This window comes from Amblyomma americanum, chromosome 6 (assembly GCF_052857255.1).
Source record: "Amblyomma americanum isolate KBUSLIRL-KWMA chromosome 6, ASM5285725v1, whole genome shotgun sequence".
In the NCBI taxonomy this organism is placed as follows: Eukaryota; Metazoa; Arthropoda; class Arachnida; order Ixodida; family Ixodidae; genus Amblyomma; species Amblyomma americanum.
The window spans coordinates 23,698,376-23,715,984 of NC_135502.1; the positions used below are offsets into that span (position 1 = coordinate 23,698,376).

Genomic DNA, 17,609 nt, shown 5'->3' on the forward strand with positions numbered 1-17,609 from the left:
CATAATCATATGCATGCTTGGAAATAACAAATGCTCTTCATTTTCTCTGCGCTTTCGTATCCTCCATGTTTATGCCACAGAAAAAAGCTACCGCGCAGAAAATATTGAAAACTTTTCCTCCATGGATTATTGAGCGAAAAATTCCAGGTGTTCATTACAGCGTGCATATAGACGCTACGCATTCCCGCAGCACTAGTTACGGTAGTGAACTGGTCTTTGCAGGTCGGTTCATAGCTATGCTCATGGTGGGTGGAAGAGCGCGAACAGACGAGAAGACAAAAGACACTCATCTGTTCGCGCTGTTCCACCCACAATGAACTGTTACCAACTCGCCCAACTTTCCATACTTCTTCATATCTATGCTACAAATTTCAGCCTCCCTGTGCTGTAGGAGGTGGACTGGGGTGCGCTGCCGCCTTGCCACCCCTGTAGGCTCGCCTATTGACACAAGCAATATTGCAGGCCTACTCTCACGACATGGTCTTTATAGTGACTTTTGAATGCGTTTACTCAATTTCTTACAAATCATTAACCATTTGAATAGGCACTGAAGTAATCTGATGAGCCTGCCATGACAACGGCCCTACCACTTCCAGCGGCAAACGCTACGAAAGCAACGCTAAAGCGTTTATCTTTGCTTTTATGATGAGAAAATTTTGCAACTAAGAACAATTGGAGCGTTGCGCATAGCGTTCTGTGTTTTTTTTTGTTTTGTTGCCTTAGAAACAGGCGTACGTTTTGTCCTTGTTTCCTGTGGTTTTGCCAACACCCACTCACTTAGTCCCGTGACGCAATAGCTACGTGACAATCATTTTTACAGCGTTTTGTGGCCTGCGTATATTCAGAGATAAACGGCGGCATTGTTCTGGGAACGCGTTGTTCCCGCTGACGTGTGATGTCTCCATTCGTATTCAGGGGAAACGCGAGACAGGCAGGCGCGTGAAAGGAGTATAATCCCTGCTTTCACCTGACATTTACCCAAAATGGAAAGTTTTGGTGATTTGGTTCATGGATCAAAGGTTCAAATGTAGGCGCTGGAGATAACTGTTGTGTGCGCACGTCGGTAGGTGTTTGAGCAGGACGCACAGAAATAAGTTTATGGTTTATGGGGGTTTAACGTCCCAAATCGACTCAGGCTATGAGGGACGCCGTAGTTAAGGGTTCTGGATGTTTCTAACACGTGGGGCTCTTTTACGTGCACTGACATCGCACAGTACAGGAGCCTCTAGAGCTTTGTCTCCATCGAAATTCGACCGCCGCGGCCCGGATCGAACCCACGTCTTTCGGGACAGCAGCCGAGTGCCATAACCACTGAGCCACCACGTCGGCCAGAATAAGCTAGTGAGGCCAGGGAACCTTTGGCATGGCACCTCAATTAACCGAAGGCTTCGGGAGTGTCCACGAATTACAGGCCTTGAAAAGAAGCCCATGTATTTGAGCCACAAGTAAAACAATACTATGCGGAGCATTTAGAGGCCATGAACTGTCTTTCTTTAAAACACGCTAATAGAAATAGTATAACAATAGACGAGCAGGTAAGCGCAGACGGACGAAAGCTGCACTGCAGTCCCCGCCAGTTTCCTCGCTGAGTGCGTTGTTCACTTGCTTCGGATTTCTGAAAGAAAGTGCAAAAGTAAACTGGAAGAAGCTGGTACCTTATTGTGTCCAGAATAGACGCAGAATGATTAATCAGTTGATTCAAGCACGGGAATCACGAAATCACCGAAGAAATAAGTTGAATCAGTGTTGCTGGAAGACATCTGTGAGACGTTAAGCTAGTATGGACCTTGCATTTATTGTCCCATTCGAACAGTATGGATTCTTGTCTACACCTTCTTCACGCGTAGCTCACACGCTCGGCTGCTTGGCGCTACGCTGATGCTGATAGCGTTCAAGTGGATCTTGAGCATATTATCCTTCCCCTCTTAAAGGTCGGCCTCTATATGCCCCTGCTGTCGTCGACTTGTCCGCTCGATATGCACATCACTGGTACATCGTGCTCCTGTGTTGTGTCGGCAGCATCAGTTTTCTCGTCTCGCTTAATCTCCCATGCAAGGGTCGCCGATACTCCTTTTCTTTCTGCTTGACTGTGAGCGCGCTTAATCTGATTTATTAACGCGGCACGATTTCCCAGCGCACCGAACCATCCGATAACGTCGCCCCACTGGCTTCATTACGATTCCAGGCATCGATTTGGCCCCTGGAAGAGACTGTTCGACCATGACCTTCCCCTATGCATCAATCTGGAGGCTTTTGGGTTGATTTTTCTTAGTAACAGGCGAGTGCGGTGAGGATACCACATGGTTCAAGTGAATTGGCACTTCGCGGCTGAACACAATAGGCTACGATCATAACAGGCGAGCATGTTAAAAATAACTGCAAGGTTTGCTTGCTTGGTTGTTGGTACGGATGCTTCTACTACTGCTTGGAACTTACTGTCAGTTGTGTGTATTCCTTTGACATTTATTCTGTGGCCCAAGTGTGGATTCGGATACTCCAAACTTACACTGACTTGTTGAGGTGCAAGTTTGCTACGTTAAGTCGCTGCAGCACCATTTCTAGTCTCTCGGCGTTCTGCTTCTGCTGTTCCATTCATAAGTCTGTAATTGAGACATGCACAAACACCAGGCAGTTCATTCAGTATTGTCTCCAATAAGCCCTGAAAGATCCCGGCGGGTACTGTAACAACCAGACCCTTTCACTTTAAACAGCCCCTTGATTGCGTTCACTGCCAAGAACTCAGCTGTAGCTTCCGTAACTCGTAACTGCCGGTTGTCTTGTGACAAGTCGAATGGGCTGAACACTGTTCCACCCCGCAGGCTGCTGAACATTTCCTTCGCGGTGGGCAGTGGGTTTGGGCTTCCTTTGTTGCCGCGTTTACTGTACTATGGTAGTCCCTATAAGGACCAGTCAGAAACTCTTTTCGTTCCAAAATACTCTGGTTTTCGAGACGATCGATCCCCGCTTCAGCTTCTGGACGGAGTTCAAACAGTGCAGGCCGGGCTTTGAGAAATTTCGGTGTTGCTTTCTGTATAATCTGAAGATGGACTGGACCTCCGGCATATGACCTCCTCAGAGAAGACAGCCTCGAACTTTTGTACAGCCTCGGAATGTCGGACCGATACGCTGCCGGTGAATGCCACTGACCTCAATACTTAGTGGACTATCTGTGTTGGCGACTGTTAGTTGCTGTGAGGGCTGTTCTTTTCACCAACCATATACTAGGCGCAACATTTACCACCCTTACCACTCAGCGTCAAGCTCTCAGAGGATAAGTGTATATTGTTGTCTTCGTATACTAGATTTCGCTCCATGCCCGAGAGTACTGAGTGAACCTGTGCCTAATTCGGCCCTTCATTTCGATGTTTTGACACAGTCCGAAAAGTGGCGTCGCCATCGATGCCGGAAAGGGTACAGTTGCTAGTATTATAAAACCAAGCGCTTAATTCGCAATCAACGAGAGCATTTGCTTTTGCTTTCGTTCTGACCTTAGCTTCTCTGCAAAACTAAGCACTTCTCAGGATCCAATATAATTTTCTACCCGCATTGGTGCGCGTTCATACTAGCGGAAAAGTGCGCTCGGCGTTGTTGCCGCCGTATGTGGTTCCTGCCGCGGCAGCCACGTGACAACTGTTCCGACTGCGCACTCTGGTGACTCCGAGATTGTCCTCTAACATAAGAGGATAAGAGGGAGTTACGTTGGCCTTCGTTGATTGATGGATGACGTCATTGCGCGCCACTTAATTCGGCATATCTCATTAGTTCCTATGCTCAGCGGCACGCACAAAGCCATACTAGCTAGTTCCGAACTAGTTCGCCGTGAGGCAGGGAAACCTTGTCGCTTGACTACTGTTCCAGCGTGCGCACGTGTGGCCGCTTGTTCGCATAGTTCGATGTTGCTGACACATTTCAGGTGAGCCCCAAAGCATGCTGTCAAATAATGACCTTTAAGATGAGGAAGCAACTGGCTGTATAAAAAAAAGTGGCTGCATGGCAAACCACGGGGAAATAAGCAATTAGCAAACTCAGGATTTCTCTTTGGTAAGGCTTCGTTAACGAAAGGTTCAGTAGAAACCTATTTTATCAACTCTTACCACCAGTATGAGCTGCAATCTACACGCGAATCTACCTAGTTCTCTAAGGCACGCGAATTTTTCTGGGCGAGCTAATGCCAAGTGATACTGTACCTTCATTGACATCTCTCCTGGGCGCCATTATAGACGGGCCGGTCTCATGACCGACGACCCACTGGCGCGTCGAAGGCACCGTCAGCTCTGGAGCGCTGTAGGAACGGTGCTCACGGTATGCGTCACCTTCGCAGACCAGGAACAAGGCTCCGTCGCGGGCTGCGACACAACGATTCAGGCGGGCTACGTCGCTCTCTCAAAAGGACATTTAGCGCAACTATCCCCAGGTCTTACACAAAAGTCAATTAAATTTTGAACTCCTAGCAGCACATATGATACGTGGGTGATCCATCTCGCGATCATTCGAAATTCTTCGTCCTCGTCATGAGGTAAGTTCAGTTTGGTTAATAAAAAAAAGGAAGGAGAAACCTTCCAACTTTCCGCCTTCCTTTCGTGGCAAGGAAGTGACGACGGAATCGTATTTTTTGCAGGTGTCACCGTAAGAAAACAAGGAAGCACCGTGGGCATGAAGGCCAGCAGGCCAAGGCGCACCGACCTGGCTCTACACAATCGAAGGCGTGGTCACAGCCGGCATCAAAGAGCGGCCGCACTTCCGGGCTGCCTCGTGCCTTCCTTTCGCTCTGGCGTAGCAACCGGGGCACCCAGGATGGCAGGAACGAAGCTCCTGGGGAGACCCGGCCAAAGTAGCCGCTTGGCCGATGCCGAACCGTGGCACATCTCGAGGCCGAGAAGCAGTCAAAGATGTCGTACTTGGGAGGAATCCGCTGGGCACGTATAGGCAAGGGCAGAGAAGTTTAGCCCCTTTACTGCTCAGCATCTCTTTTCTTTTTTTGCGCAGTGAAAGCTACGTGGAGAATGTTCCTTGTGAGCCCATGCGAGGAACTGACGCTCTCATAGGATGGAAAGGAGCAGGTATATGGTGCATCCATCTTTGCATCTTCCCAGGCCCACGTGAGAACACGAAATCTGTTTTTTTCTGAGGTTGCAATCTTTTCCTGAGTTGCCAGGCGCACGGATGCTTGGTTTACTGATTCCCGGATCAATAGTTTGAACAGTAATGTATGTGCATTTACACGTTTGCTTACCACGTGAGCGAAGAGCCATTTGGAGAAGAGAGAAGTTCCGATAATAGTAGCAAAGCAGGTCATCATTGCCATAGTACGAACAGGGTAGCGTTGTCCTTCTGCCTTCTCTAGAGGGAGCACCTGCCTGTTGTCGCTGAATAGAAAAATAAAAAATAAAAAGACAGTTGGCGAGTTTGTAACGCGAAGGATCCAGCGTTAGATGATTTGTGATCGCCAAGAAATGGAGAATAGGGTTGATTCGTTAGAGTGGATAAGGAGCACTCTACCCGGAGGTACAGAGCGCTCCCCCATGGTCCCCGAAGGACCGTGCGGATGGCGTCAACGACGCCATATTTATGAAGAACGAGCTAACATCAGCTAACGCTGTAATGAAGAAATTCAATTCGGATTTCATAGAATCTGACACACTGCTGAGTCCCGATTTTCTCAAAACATTTGCGGAAAATAAACGAAACTAGTGCAGGGTTTCTTTTGAAAGGCAGAACAGAGCCAGTGCACATTGGAGTCCAGCATACTTACCAACGGCTGATACAAGTAGCGTAATAGACAGCTGAGTAATATACCCGGCTAGAAGACTGATATCTTTCCCGCCACTGTTTTCTGTGCAAGTGTCTACGGGAACTATCAAGGGCTTCCAAACCCGCACTTGGTGAAGCAACAATTTCCTGAATATTGAACCGCGTCACGGGTGTGCAGTGCTCAGGCGCACCTCCGGGTGGTCATTGAGCATGAGAAATGCCTAATGAAGTGCTCGATGCCTTTTATCTTGTCCATCGCCTCATTACAGCGAGCCTGGCATGGTGGCCGAGTAGATACCCGGATGATTAACGGATTTGAAAGAACGTGTCTGCATTCCAGATCTGTAGCATGGTCCATCTCAATTCTGTTCGCAGGTCGGACTCGACGCGAAGTCCTGGGGTCTATGTTTCAACCCATAAATACTAGCCCAATGTTGCCCAGCCTTCATATTTTTCATATTAATTAGAAATACTTTACTTTGCAGCTGTGCTGGCTTTAACAGAAGTTTGATGTTCCTTTAAGAGTATATCGACTTGCTGTATGCGTCTCCGTACCACTGTTCGCGGCTTTGTTTGCTTGAATACGGCAAAAACTTTCGTACGCTTCTGTACCCGTTTCAATATCACTTATTATGATGCAGTTTCTTCATCTTTCCGGCTTTGCCTCTACTGTCCGTAGTGCTAGCTCTCTGCAAGCTTCAAGCGCAGCCCCTGCGCAGATAATGAAATGCACCGGTATATACCCTAAGATATGTGCATATTCACATTCACTTTTATTGTTGCTTCCTTTTAACCTCGTTCATCCCTTCCCTCATTGTGTACATGGTTACCAAATGGGCTGAATTACCCCAAGTCGGCCATGTAGGTGTTCCTGTCATGAAACCAGGGAGCGAAGGACTAAGTAGCCAACAAAGGTGATCTGGAGGGTACCATACAATGAGTTGGTTCGTATACCTCAGTGGGTCCGATGTCCAGCTGCTGTCGAAGCTGTTCGCCCTGAGTGCGACTCCGACAATGTATCCAGTCAGGGCTCCGTAGGTGTTGCAGTGGTCACGCAGGTAGAAGACCGACAGCAGGTGCGGGAACAGGACCACGTAAACCAGGTCGGCCGATAGAGACCACAGCGCACGCAACGCTGTGGCATCGGAGCTAGCCAGGTATACGGCGCTTATGCCGACGACCACGACGCTCAGGCGCATTACGAAGTCCACCTCGTAGTCGGAGGCCTGTTAGTGCACCAGGTTCGAGAGTGAGCCGTCACAACATATCCTCTGCCCTGTGAAGTAAACTCTTGGCTAGGGGGCCAGCGACCTATCTAACTTGCTGAGTTACAAGAGCAGCCAGTTTTAAGAGTGATTTTGGCACGATTTATGGCCATATTAATGTGGGAGAAAAGATGAGAGAAAAAGTGTTCCTCATACTCTTCACGCATGTGGTGAGTTCTTAGGATATGGTGGAATCAAGCTTACGACAGGCGTAATATGTCTACTTAGTGAAGGCTTCAATCACTTTTTGGGTGCGTATTGTCGGTACACGTGCTGGGCGATGCCTAGAATATTCGTTGTTCATGAATACGTGATGAGGCTGCACGAATTATCGCGAGTTGGTCTTATTGCAGTACTTGTTTTCTGCAGTTTACCTGCGCAGACTGCAAAGTGCCGGCAGTTCCGTAGTTGTTTAGTCTGTTTACGGTCAGCTCACTGCAGATACGTTGCAAGAGGTCCAAACTGACTGGCCATATGGGCCGGTGGCGACTATTTGTGAGAATTTCCAACCGTAATTACAGCGATTTTAATAAGGATGCTAGTTTAGTTTTTAAAAACAGGCAGACAGCCCCAAAGTATTCTAGAATACTAATGAACTCTGAACATTTACGATTGGGCGCGATAAAGGGAGTATGAATTCAGGAGATGTAGTGACCACACGTCTCACACTCTCGCAAGAACGACGATACTAACCGTGTTCCTGAAGATGGCCTTGTACACGTTCCAGGCAAACATGGAGGCCACACTCAGAGTGGACGAACCGACGGTTGACATTGCGGCCGCCGACACAGCCGTGAGTCCCACGGCAGAGACAGCTGGTGGACTCATGTACCGCAGCGTCAGCGGGAGGAGCATTGAGATGCTTTTGTTTTGAAAGAGAAGCGCCCCAGTCTCGTTGCCTCTCGCGTATTCTGTGAGCGCGCGAAAAGCCCGTCATAACTCTTTGTACGCGTTTGACGATTTCGCAGCGTCGTGTTGCATTTATACTGCAGTAAGGTAACAACCTATCGAGATGAGTTCGCTGCCCACTGTTTACCACCATGCGTTTTACTCAGATTAGTTCGCACATGGTCACGACAGGCGCCGCTATTGAGATGCTGCAGCAAACCATTCAGTAACGATGACAAAGATAACAACAAAGAGACTCGGAATTTCTTGAAATCTGGAAAATCTAAAGCTGGAAAAGGCGCTTGATGACTTTGCGAGTGACATCATGCATCGCTCGCTTGATGTCACTTCAAACTCACCTGCAGCTTTGGCGACGGCACCGATGATTATCGCAGGTATTGCCGCAAGGATACAGCCCAGTGCAGTTATGTAGGAGGCTTGCTCTGCCTCCTGGGGCATTCGACACGCTAGCACCCGCTGAAAGTAGACCTGTAAAGGCATCGATCGACCCGCCCACCGGAAAGAAAAGGAAAGGCATGACCAGACGAATGACATGGCTTTACTTGACTGACACTCTGCCGAAGAGTTTAACGTTCAGATAAACGAATTTGACGTCTTGTTTAACGAGGCCCCGTCACCACATAACTGGCATGTGTGTTCGACAGCCTCATTCCCAATAATCTGAAAAGCTGAGCGTCAAGCAAGCTACACACCATTGGGAAAAGGCCATTCGGCTCGAGACCATTTTAAGGCGCAAGTACACTTTGAAAACGGCGTCACATGGTTGGCCGATTGGCCGGAACACAAGTCTGCTGTTCTATTCGCGGAGATTTGGAGCGAAACTCCCAAATTTCTTGTCCTTTTTTTTAATTGGTTTTTGGGGAAAGGAAATGGCGCAGTATCTGTCTCATATATCGTTGGACACCTGAACCGCACCGTGAGAGAAGGGATAAAGGAGGGAGTGAAAGAAGAAAGGAAGAGGTGCCGTAGTGGAAGGCTCCGGAATAATTTATACCACCTGGGGATCTTTAACGTGCACTGACATCGCACAGCACACGGGCGCCTTAGCGTTTCCTCCTTTGGGACAAGGCAGTATCAGGGATAGATGTACCACGCCTGAGGCGAAAGCTTTATGTATGAGGCATACGGAACACCTGCTTCTTCTGGGGTGGAGAGTGTGCGTTCTCTACTCATGTGATAACCTTGAGCTTGGACCTAGATGCGCCTGATGGTACAGGTACCTCCAATATGAAAGGTAACAAAGGTTGAGCATTCAGGTAATGATCACTTCATGTTTTTGTGCGACAAGCACACTTTTAATGTTTTTAAAAATAGTTTTCACTTTGTCGGATAATATCCAAACGTTATTTTACACTTTAGTAGAGAAATAACAAAAAAAATTGTCTTTTTTGTGCAACTTGGCTCTTCCATTTCATGTTGTAAGGGCCTGTACTTGGGATTGAGCTCTCCCTGCCACTTCACCGTTGAAGAGGGCATGAAGTTAGAATTTAGTTTTTGTTTCAAAAGAATTCTGTGTGACTTTCGGTAGTTGGCGCAGTTTTTCTTCGTTTAGTGGACAATTTGTAAAATTGGTTGCTGTTTAACCCTGCTTTTTAGGCATTCAGCTTCTAGTCACAACATTGTACTCAGGCCTCGGCAAATTGAGACAGACCCCCAAGGGGCACATTGAGGTATTTGCCCCCAGAGGCCTTAGTACTCTCGGCTGTTCAAAAAAAAACACATGAATTTTTCTATCAACTTGAATTTACTTCTTGACTGTGGAACACAACAAAACTTATTGGTGGCTCCGGACACCTTTACAAAACCCTGCACAGTCTCGATTACACACCAAGGCCACTGCTGATCACGGGGTTAACGAAAACATTGAACACTTGCACAGTAAACCGTGGAGCACCTATTATTGCGCAGAAAGAGCTAGCATTAGCACTACCTGCCAAGGCACACCTCCTAAGACCAGCGCGAGCAGGTTGTCCAAGTATGATATGGAGAGCTCCGTCGGGGTGAAGCTGCCCAGCCAAACTCCGGTCGAGTAAGTCGCCTTTACCACGGGCTGATTGAAGTACACGAATGGAACGCAAAACCACTGCAAAAAGCAAAGCAGACAAGCCAGAGCAGGCTTTGATTGTGTTGCGTAGCATAGCGACCACTAGTTAGCTACAAACATTTAGTGTTAGATGAGGACATTGGCAACTTTGCTATCTTTTACGGTTTCCGAATGATAGCAGCAGAGTATTAGGATGAAGCAAAGGCCTCACCATGCCGAGGAACATAACGGTTAGCTGGACAGCGTCCGCGTGAATCATCGCGGTGAGGCCGCCCGTGAAGGTGGTGAACATGAGTAGAAAGGCTGGGCCCATGATGGCGTCGCTGCCGGAGACCTTCAGTAAGACCTCAGCAGCAGACCCTGCAGTTTATGACAAGGCCCAGTTCCCGCTCGCACATGGTGTTGCACTGTACCAGTCAGTAGCAGAGCGAAGACCACGTGGTAATAGACGGTTCTACTTGAGCGCTTCGTCCTTGTGCTATTATAATGACCCTGGCAATGAAGGCGAATGGAGATGATACGTAAACTTTGAGTGTAGAATTACAGCTCTAAAACTGCCGAACAGGTTGCGACTGTTTTCGTCAGGTATTCTCCGGGTTCACTCATATACGTCCCCTTTTCATTGGCTACCCGCACCGCTCCTACTCCTGCACTCAGTCCAACACTATGGCCACTCTTGGTGGCCCGTATCACCTATGTGTTTGGGTGACCAACATGCCGCGCCGAACTCCAACGTCAACCCACCAACCTGAAACAGCGATCCAGACCTGGGACTGCTACGAAGTTTTCTTCTCTCTCTCTCTCTCTTAAATCTTTTGAATAGATCGATTTCTCTTTTTTTTTACACTTCCCTGCTCCGGAGTGTTGGTGTCGTCAGTCTTACACAGCGCCCGATGATTGGCCAGCAAATGTAGTGACGTCATACGTGACGTCAACGCAACATGCTACGCTGATTGTCTCGCATGCAGCGACGTCATAAGTGGCGTCCCTGCAACGCGCATGACAACGCGCCACGTTGAGTGGTCCGAACACAGTGACATCACGAATGAAAGCATAATATGACGCCAGACACACTCTGCCAAAGAAAAATACTAGCAGCGAATAAACGTTATTATATTCGCCACCGCAAACAGCTGTCACTACACCTTGCATTACACAGTCGGTATCCATAGTTTTTTTTTTTTGTCACAACATGCGTTGGTGTTCCCCAGCTGATTATTTGGTGCCACGTGGAAGAAGGCCTTAACGTCACGGCAGCGCCGCCATTCTTCCAGTGACCTTTCAGGCAGCCTTGCAGTTTTGTTTCTTTTAAGTGTAATCTTTCTTACGCGCATTTACTCAAACTAGAATAGAAAAATAGCAAATTAGAATAACGACAGCAAATGTATCGGAATTTTTATCATTCTTTTTGCTGCATTAGTGAGCTTCGACGATTATATTGAGCATTTTTGTCTTGCTTTTGGGAACACTCGCAACTATATATAAATTAAAGCTACAGGATATAGATGTATCTGTAGTTCTCAGGGAGTTGCAGCATGCACACTATGATTCAGAATTTCCTCACATTGACTTGGAGGGTCCAGAGCCGACGCCGCCAAATCTGAGGCCGAACTCTTAAAACACTGTTTTCGTTACGACGGTTTATGGCTGGTGCAAGCCTTTTATGTCAGCAGCTATGACAATCCAGTGCATGATTGGTCAAGGCGCCAGTCGTTCTTAGACTGTTATAAAGCGTGAACCACTTCTCGAATTGCGCTCCTGATTTGATGATAGAGGCTATAGTTTTCAGTTCACTGTATCCATATTGTGGGGCTGACTGTAATAGACTCACCTAGCGCTGAGCAAACAACGGTCACCCAAAGGACTTCTGCGAAGAATGCCGGCAGGAACAGCAACGCCCCCACGAACGGGCTGAAATGCTCCTGGAACGGGTCCAGCATGGTCCTGTAGCCGGCCGAACGCATCTTGGCCGCAAACAGTCGACCTCCTGCGGCCAGAAAGAGGATTGGTCTCTGTTCACCACAGAAGCTTAACAAAGTTCAGCATGCGCTTTCTCAAGGCAGAATTCGGCTCAGTACGTAGTCAGCACTGACGAGATTGATGATGATGATAATGGATTTTTATGGCGCAAAGGCATCTGTGGCCCAAGAGCGCCGTGGCAAAAGGTTTTTTTTCGTATACTCAAGGTGGGGTCAGAAACCCATTTTCCAAGCATTTAACCCTAAAGAGGCCGAGCACCAGGCAGGGGAAAACTTGTACCCATTGTATCACCGGTGGGTACCCGGAGGCACTGGGGATCGAACCCTGCACCTCCCGCATGCGAGGCGGATGCTCAAACGACTAGGCCACCGCTGCGGTCACTGACGAGATTCCAGGATTGCAGTTTTGTGGAGAGGTTCTTGGAAAGTTTAAAAGCTTTGTTGTGAATTTTGAAAGCTAGAGTGCATTTTACGAAGGAGTGGAAAATGTTAGGATATGCGTTTAGAAGCGTGCTGAGGATTTACCACCTAGGGCACTGCGTTAGGTGCGTAGCGTCTATGTGGCGACACTTAATCTCCTTGGTTACTTTATTATCTTTAGAGGACTGTTTAGATCCATGGCGTCTCTGTTTGCATCTATGAAAAAGGAAAAATAGCCCTCTTGAAGAGGCCTAGCACCTGACACAGATGACATTTGTTGCGCTCAAAGAAGAAAAAGGTTTAGTAGCTTATGAAGCAAAATGTTTATTTAGGTGCCATAGTTACGAAGATTGCCGAAAGACAGTAGAATATAAAGTTAACCAATTTTATGTACCTTATGTACTCATCATGCGTTTTTGATGTAATTAAAGAGTAAGAATGGGGTCGGAATAGAGCTAAGCTCGTCTTTCGGTGATCTGCTGAACCAGCAAAAACACTCGAGGAAACATTCAGCGGGCTAAACGCTTTAAGGTCCTAACTGTAATTGAAACCCAAGGAGGGCGGCTGTGAACTGTAGTTTTCCGATTTTCTAAATAAAGCGCGAAATTATATTTTTTTTTGCACCCCAGAAAGTCACCTAGCGAGGTTAAAATATAGGGTGAAATAATGAACATCTCACTGCTCCGGATCGAACTACGACCATGACATCTCAGAATGGCCAACATCATCACCATGAGTGTAACTATGTCTACTGCAGAACAAATGCCTCTCTCACATCTTTCCAAATAACCCTGCCCTGGGCTAGCTGCAGCCACCTTATCCCCGCAGACTTCATAATCTCATCCGCCCACCTAACTTTCTGCCGCCCCCTGCTACGCTTGCCTTCTCTTGGAATCCTCTGCGTTACCCTTAAGGACCATCGACTATGTTGCCTTCGTGTTGCATGCCCTGCCTATGCCAATTTACTTATCGTTATTTCAAGCAGGATATCGTTAACTCGCATTTGTTCACTGGACAACTCTGCCCTTTTTTTGTCTCCTAACGTTACACCTATCATTTTCCTTTCTATAGCTCGCTGTGTTGTCCTCAGCTTAAGTTGAACCCCTTTCGTTAGCCTCCATGTTTCTTCACAATATTGCTACTCATAATTCGAGGATACCTGCAAAATGCACTTCATTCAATTGGGCAGATATTGTCAGGTACTGGGAAAGTTGCTTGCGCTAAATATAGGATCGGTAGTAACTGACGTTGAAGCGTAGTTCATTGGTATTTAGGCATGCTAACGTGGAGCCTATAGCCATGATAGCGTTAATAACAAGGACTGCTGTTGGCCACAATAGAAGATGCTGAACACTCCGGCAGAACCACACAGAGCGAGCAGAACGTGGTTTCCACGACTGGTGAACCACCGATTCTTACAGTTATTTCCATTTTTTCACCTATGTCGTCGCCTATGTGAAAATATTTCAGCTCTTCAGTGCTTCCCACCCCACCGCTGTGTCTTAGAGCGCTCGGCTGCTAAGCTCGAGGGCGCGGGTTCGATCCCAGCCGCGGGGGCCGCGTTTCGATGGAGGCGAAGCGCAAGACGCTCGTACGCAGTCCGCGTCACCTTTGTGTGGAGCGGTCGAGCAGTGCGTACCTGGAACCGAAAACTGAAATTACAGAGCAGCCCCTGATTGCTCGGCAAAGTGCTCATATCTAAATGGTTTGCGGGTCTATCTGGCACTACTTCTTCGCAAGTATTTCCTCTGGACTCTAGAGGCTGCGAGAAGATCCGGATTTCTTTGCTGGGAAGTGCACCGCCCGAGCGCTCTACGCAAGGATGAAACTGACTGTACTGTGTGGTGTCAGTGCATGTTACAGAACTCCAAGGGGTCGAAATTACTCCGGAGCACTCCATGCGGAGTCCCTCATAGCCCGCATCGTTTTGTGATGTTAGGCCCCATATACCATACCACACCATACCATACCATACCATACCACACCATACCATACCATACCATACCGCACCATACCATACCATACCATACCACACCCTACCATACCATACCATACCATACCACACCATACCATACCATACCATACATATTATACCATACCATACCATACCATACCATACTATACCATACCATACCATACCACACCGCCTTCGGTGCTTCCTAAGTTCTACAATGCCTTGCATCGCAGAGCGTGTTGCTTACCGACGAGCAGGCTACAAGCATAGCAGAGCGGCGCCTGGCATCCGAGGAGTCCGTACTTGAAGGCGGCCTCTGTGGTGGCGTTCAAGTACGAGCCGCCCACCCATGTAGCTGCAACGAACGTGGCAATTCAGGAGCATAAAATGACCCGATAAGAGTAACAGCAGTCGAAAGGGAAGCTCCATCTGGCTCAAAAGACAAAAAAAAACGAAACTGCGTGCCCAAGCTGCGAATTATGGTTAGAGGTGATTTTTAAGGTAATTTATTTACAAGAATACATCGCTTCAGGCTGGTCGCAGTAACGCTATACTTTGCGTAATCAAAAATTCAGTCAGCCATAAGAAATGATGGGAAGCAATTTCAAGTTTTCAAGTTGTAGATTAGGTTTACTAGTTTTAATTCTGGAAGTTTACGGTGCAACCGCAGTCGTCATCATCAACAACAGACCAAATCTCACGCGCTCTCGGAATTTGGGGCGCTGGACTCAAAGCGTGAAGAAACCCTTAAGAAATAGCCATCATTTCAATGATTCCACCAATTTGTTTTCGTTTTTGTTTACGCTGTACAGCTTGGTTGATACTTCCATAGGTCATCCATGGTTAAATTAACCTAACTACTTCACATATGAAGCAGGAAACACAGATGTGTGAGCTAAGTGACAGTCAAGAATATTGCTTCAGTACCACACCGACACGTGCTGGTACAGTCATCCACACGACTGTCTAGAGCGCTCGAACGGCACGCTCAATTGTGCGTCTATAAAAGTCACCACTCTCAGGCGGGCCCGATATAGCTTTTAAAGAAATGACCAATTAAGCACTATCCATAAGAATGTACACGCACGATATCATCTTGTTTCGAGGCATAGGGCACTCGTAAATTACGCCAGTGTAAAAGAGAACAATCCACAAACACTCCCTGAAGTTAAAAAAAAACGGTAAAAAGTTTCAACCGATACTAGCGTGACACGTCTGCACGTGTTCCAGTCCCTGAAAACAAAAACAGCAAATAACAACTTCATGTTCGTTGATTGCTCTCTTTTTTCTGCAGTCTATAAATATCGGCTAGTGTAATCTCCGTCGCGTCGTTCGGGTGCTCTAGACAGGTCTGTGAACGACTGAACTCCTTAAATTACTGGCTCGCCCTACGTGGGATGCCTTCTATATGCAGCTACGGTAGTTCAGTGTTCTGAATAATTTATTGGTGCCGTTTTTCACAATCCCAATAAAACCCGAGATCAGAGATGCTTTGAAGGGGACTAAATGTTTACCATAAACATACTCAATGGGGATGTTTGCGAAGTTTGTGTGAAGACGCGTTGGTTATTGCGATTCGGCTTGGTTACTAAACGTAGTGGTACAACGTCCGCAAGAACCGATGCTATATACAGATGCTGAAGAGGTTGCGCCTAGTTTATGGCCACGACGCTGATCATCGCGACTGATATTCAGAACATGGCGAAGAGAAAAGCTTAAAATTATTATTTTGTGTACAATTATGGAAAAGGAGCCATTGCACTGTTTTTCAATTCAGTGGACATGCCGGTAATATCCACAACGCTCCTGAGATGACCTGATCGAAGTTATTGGATTCGATTTGTGCAGAAACGGGTACAATACAAAGCCGGGCCTCTTATCAAAGGATCCGCTCCGCGCTTCGAACCGCGAGGTAAGATTCGTTTCACAGTGTCACGCTTAACAACGTTTATACCTCTGGGCGTCTAAGCCATTACCGCCGAGAGAAGCAGCATCTTGCCGCCTGTCGATGGTTCAGAGATGTTCAGGAAACGGGGACTGACCTGTCATGGAGCAAGTGCAGGTGTACAATCCAACGTCGCCGTCGGCGATCATGAAGTGGGCCGTTCCGACTTGGTTATTGTCACCTGCTCACTGCCAGCAGTGTCGGCGGTTCGGCCGCGGCCAGATTTGTTCTTGGCTCGAATGGCCACGACCAACACGGACCCGTAGAGGACCATCAGAAAAACTGGGGCGACCGTGTCCGAGCTAAATGCCATTAGAACGGGCCTATGCTTCTTTCTTCTTCCTCTTCTTCACCTCAGAAAATATGGCACATACCCACGCGGGGTGATTGGCCAAGGTACAGTGGAGAATGCCAATGAAGCATTTGCGCGGGGAAAAAAAGACGTGAGAAGACTGAATCGAGATAAAATTTGGGAAATTCAAATGAATTAAAGAAATATGAATATGAATATGCTTCTTTCTTCTTCACAGCTTCTTCATCGGGCCTATTTTATCGTACGTGCAAAATCGTCCTCTTCACATCCCCTTCGGACCACACCTTCAACATAAAGGGCTGTAATCACAAATCTTTTCGAAAGCAGTATGATAGTTTAATTTGCGAGTTCATTGGGCAATCGTGAATCAGCGAGGATCTTGGGGATAATTGGGACATAGTTTTCAAGTGGAACGGCCTGAACATCTTTCAACGTCAGTTCTAGCTCCTGGAAGGTATCCTGTATACGACGAAAGTTTAGAATTACTGCGCCGGAATTGATTACGGCGATGAACACTTCACATTTTAGTCAGCACCCTCTCATAATGAGTGAAACTTGCCTGTATGCGCATCAGTCGAGAATAATTTCTAAATAGGCAAAAACTAGCCTTATTTGCGCATTCCCTTTAGGTGACAAACGACGATTTCCAACACAAGTAATGACGGCATTCTTAACATGGTGACCCTCGGTAACGTCGGCTGGATTTTTTTTCTAATCTTTGGCCTACTTGAATGAGATTTTGAAATATTTGAACACCATGTGCTTAAATATTGTGACGAAGACGACGAAGCTGGCAGTGGCGAGGGACGGAGCGCTCGCACTAAGCCAGCCGCCATCAAATTATCTCACTGCCGTCGTTCATCTCGCCTCATTCTTCGGCTGGCCGTCACGTAACAATATAAACCGATGGTTTCCGCGCCGATTACATAGTGGAGGGCTGAAGTGTGAAGTAACCGGCTTCTAATGACCCTACGGTCATGACAAGTGTCAATTATACCTTATAGTTAACTTGGTGCTTGTATGGGACGT

General features: G+C 47.3%; 1 protein-coding gene across 2 annotated transcripts; it reads right to left on the reverse strand.

The window, feature by feature from the left end:
- Positions 1-1,453: 1,453 nt before the first annotated feature.
- On the reverse strand, positions 1,454-10,475 carry LOC144136450 (high-affinity choline transporter 1-like). Of its 2 annotated transcripts, XM_077668783.1 has the most exons (8): positions 10,181-10,475; positions 9,856-10,008; positions 8,264-8,393; positions 7,710-7,927; positions 6,706-6,977; positions 5,234-5,366; positions 4,684-4,912; positions 1,454-1,615 (listed from the first exon to the last, which is right to left on the reverse strand). In XM_077668783.1, the coding sequence occupies exons 1-8, from the start codon at positions 10,280-10,282 to the stop codon at positions 1,599-1,601; spliced, it is 1,254 nt and encodes a 417-aa protein (XP_077524909.1). In that variant the 5' UTR covers positions 10,283-10,475; the 3' UTR covers positions 1,454-1,598. The 2 variants fall into 2 exon arrangements, with proteins under 2 accessions (XP_077524909.1, XP_077524908.1); XM_077668782.1 differs by lacking the exon at positions 1,454-1,615 and having other exon boundaries at positions 4,811-5,366.
- Between the last annotated feature and the right edge of the window lie 7,134 nt (positions 10,476-17,609).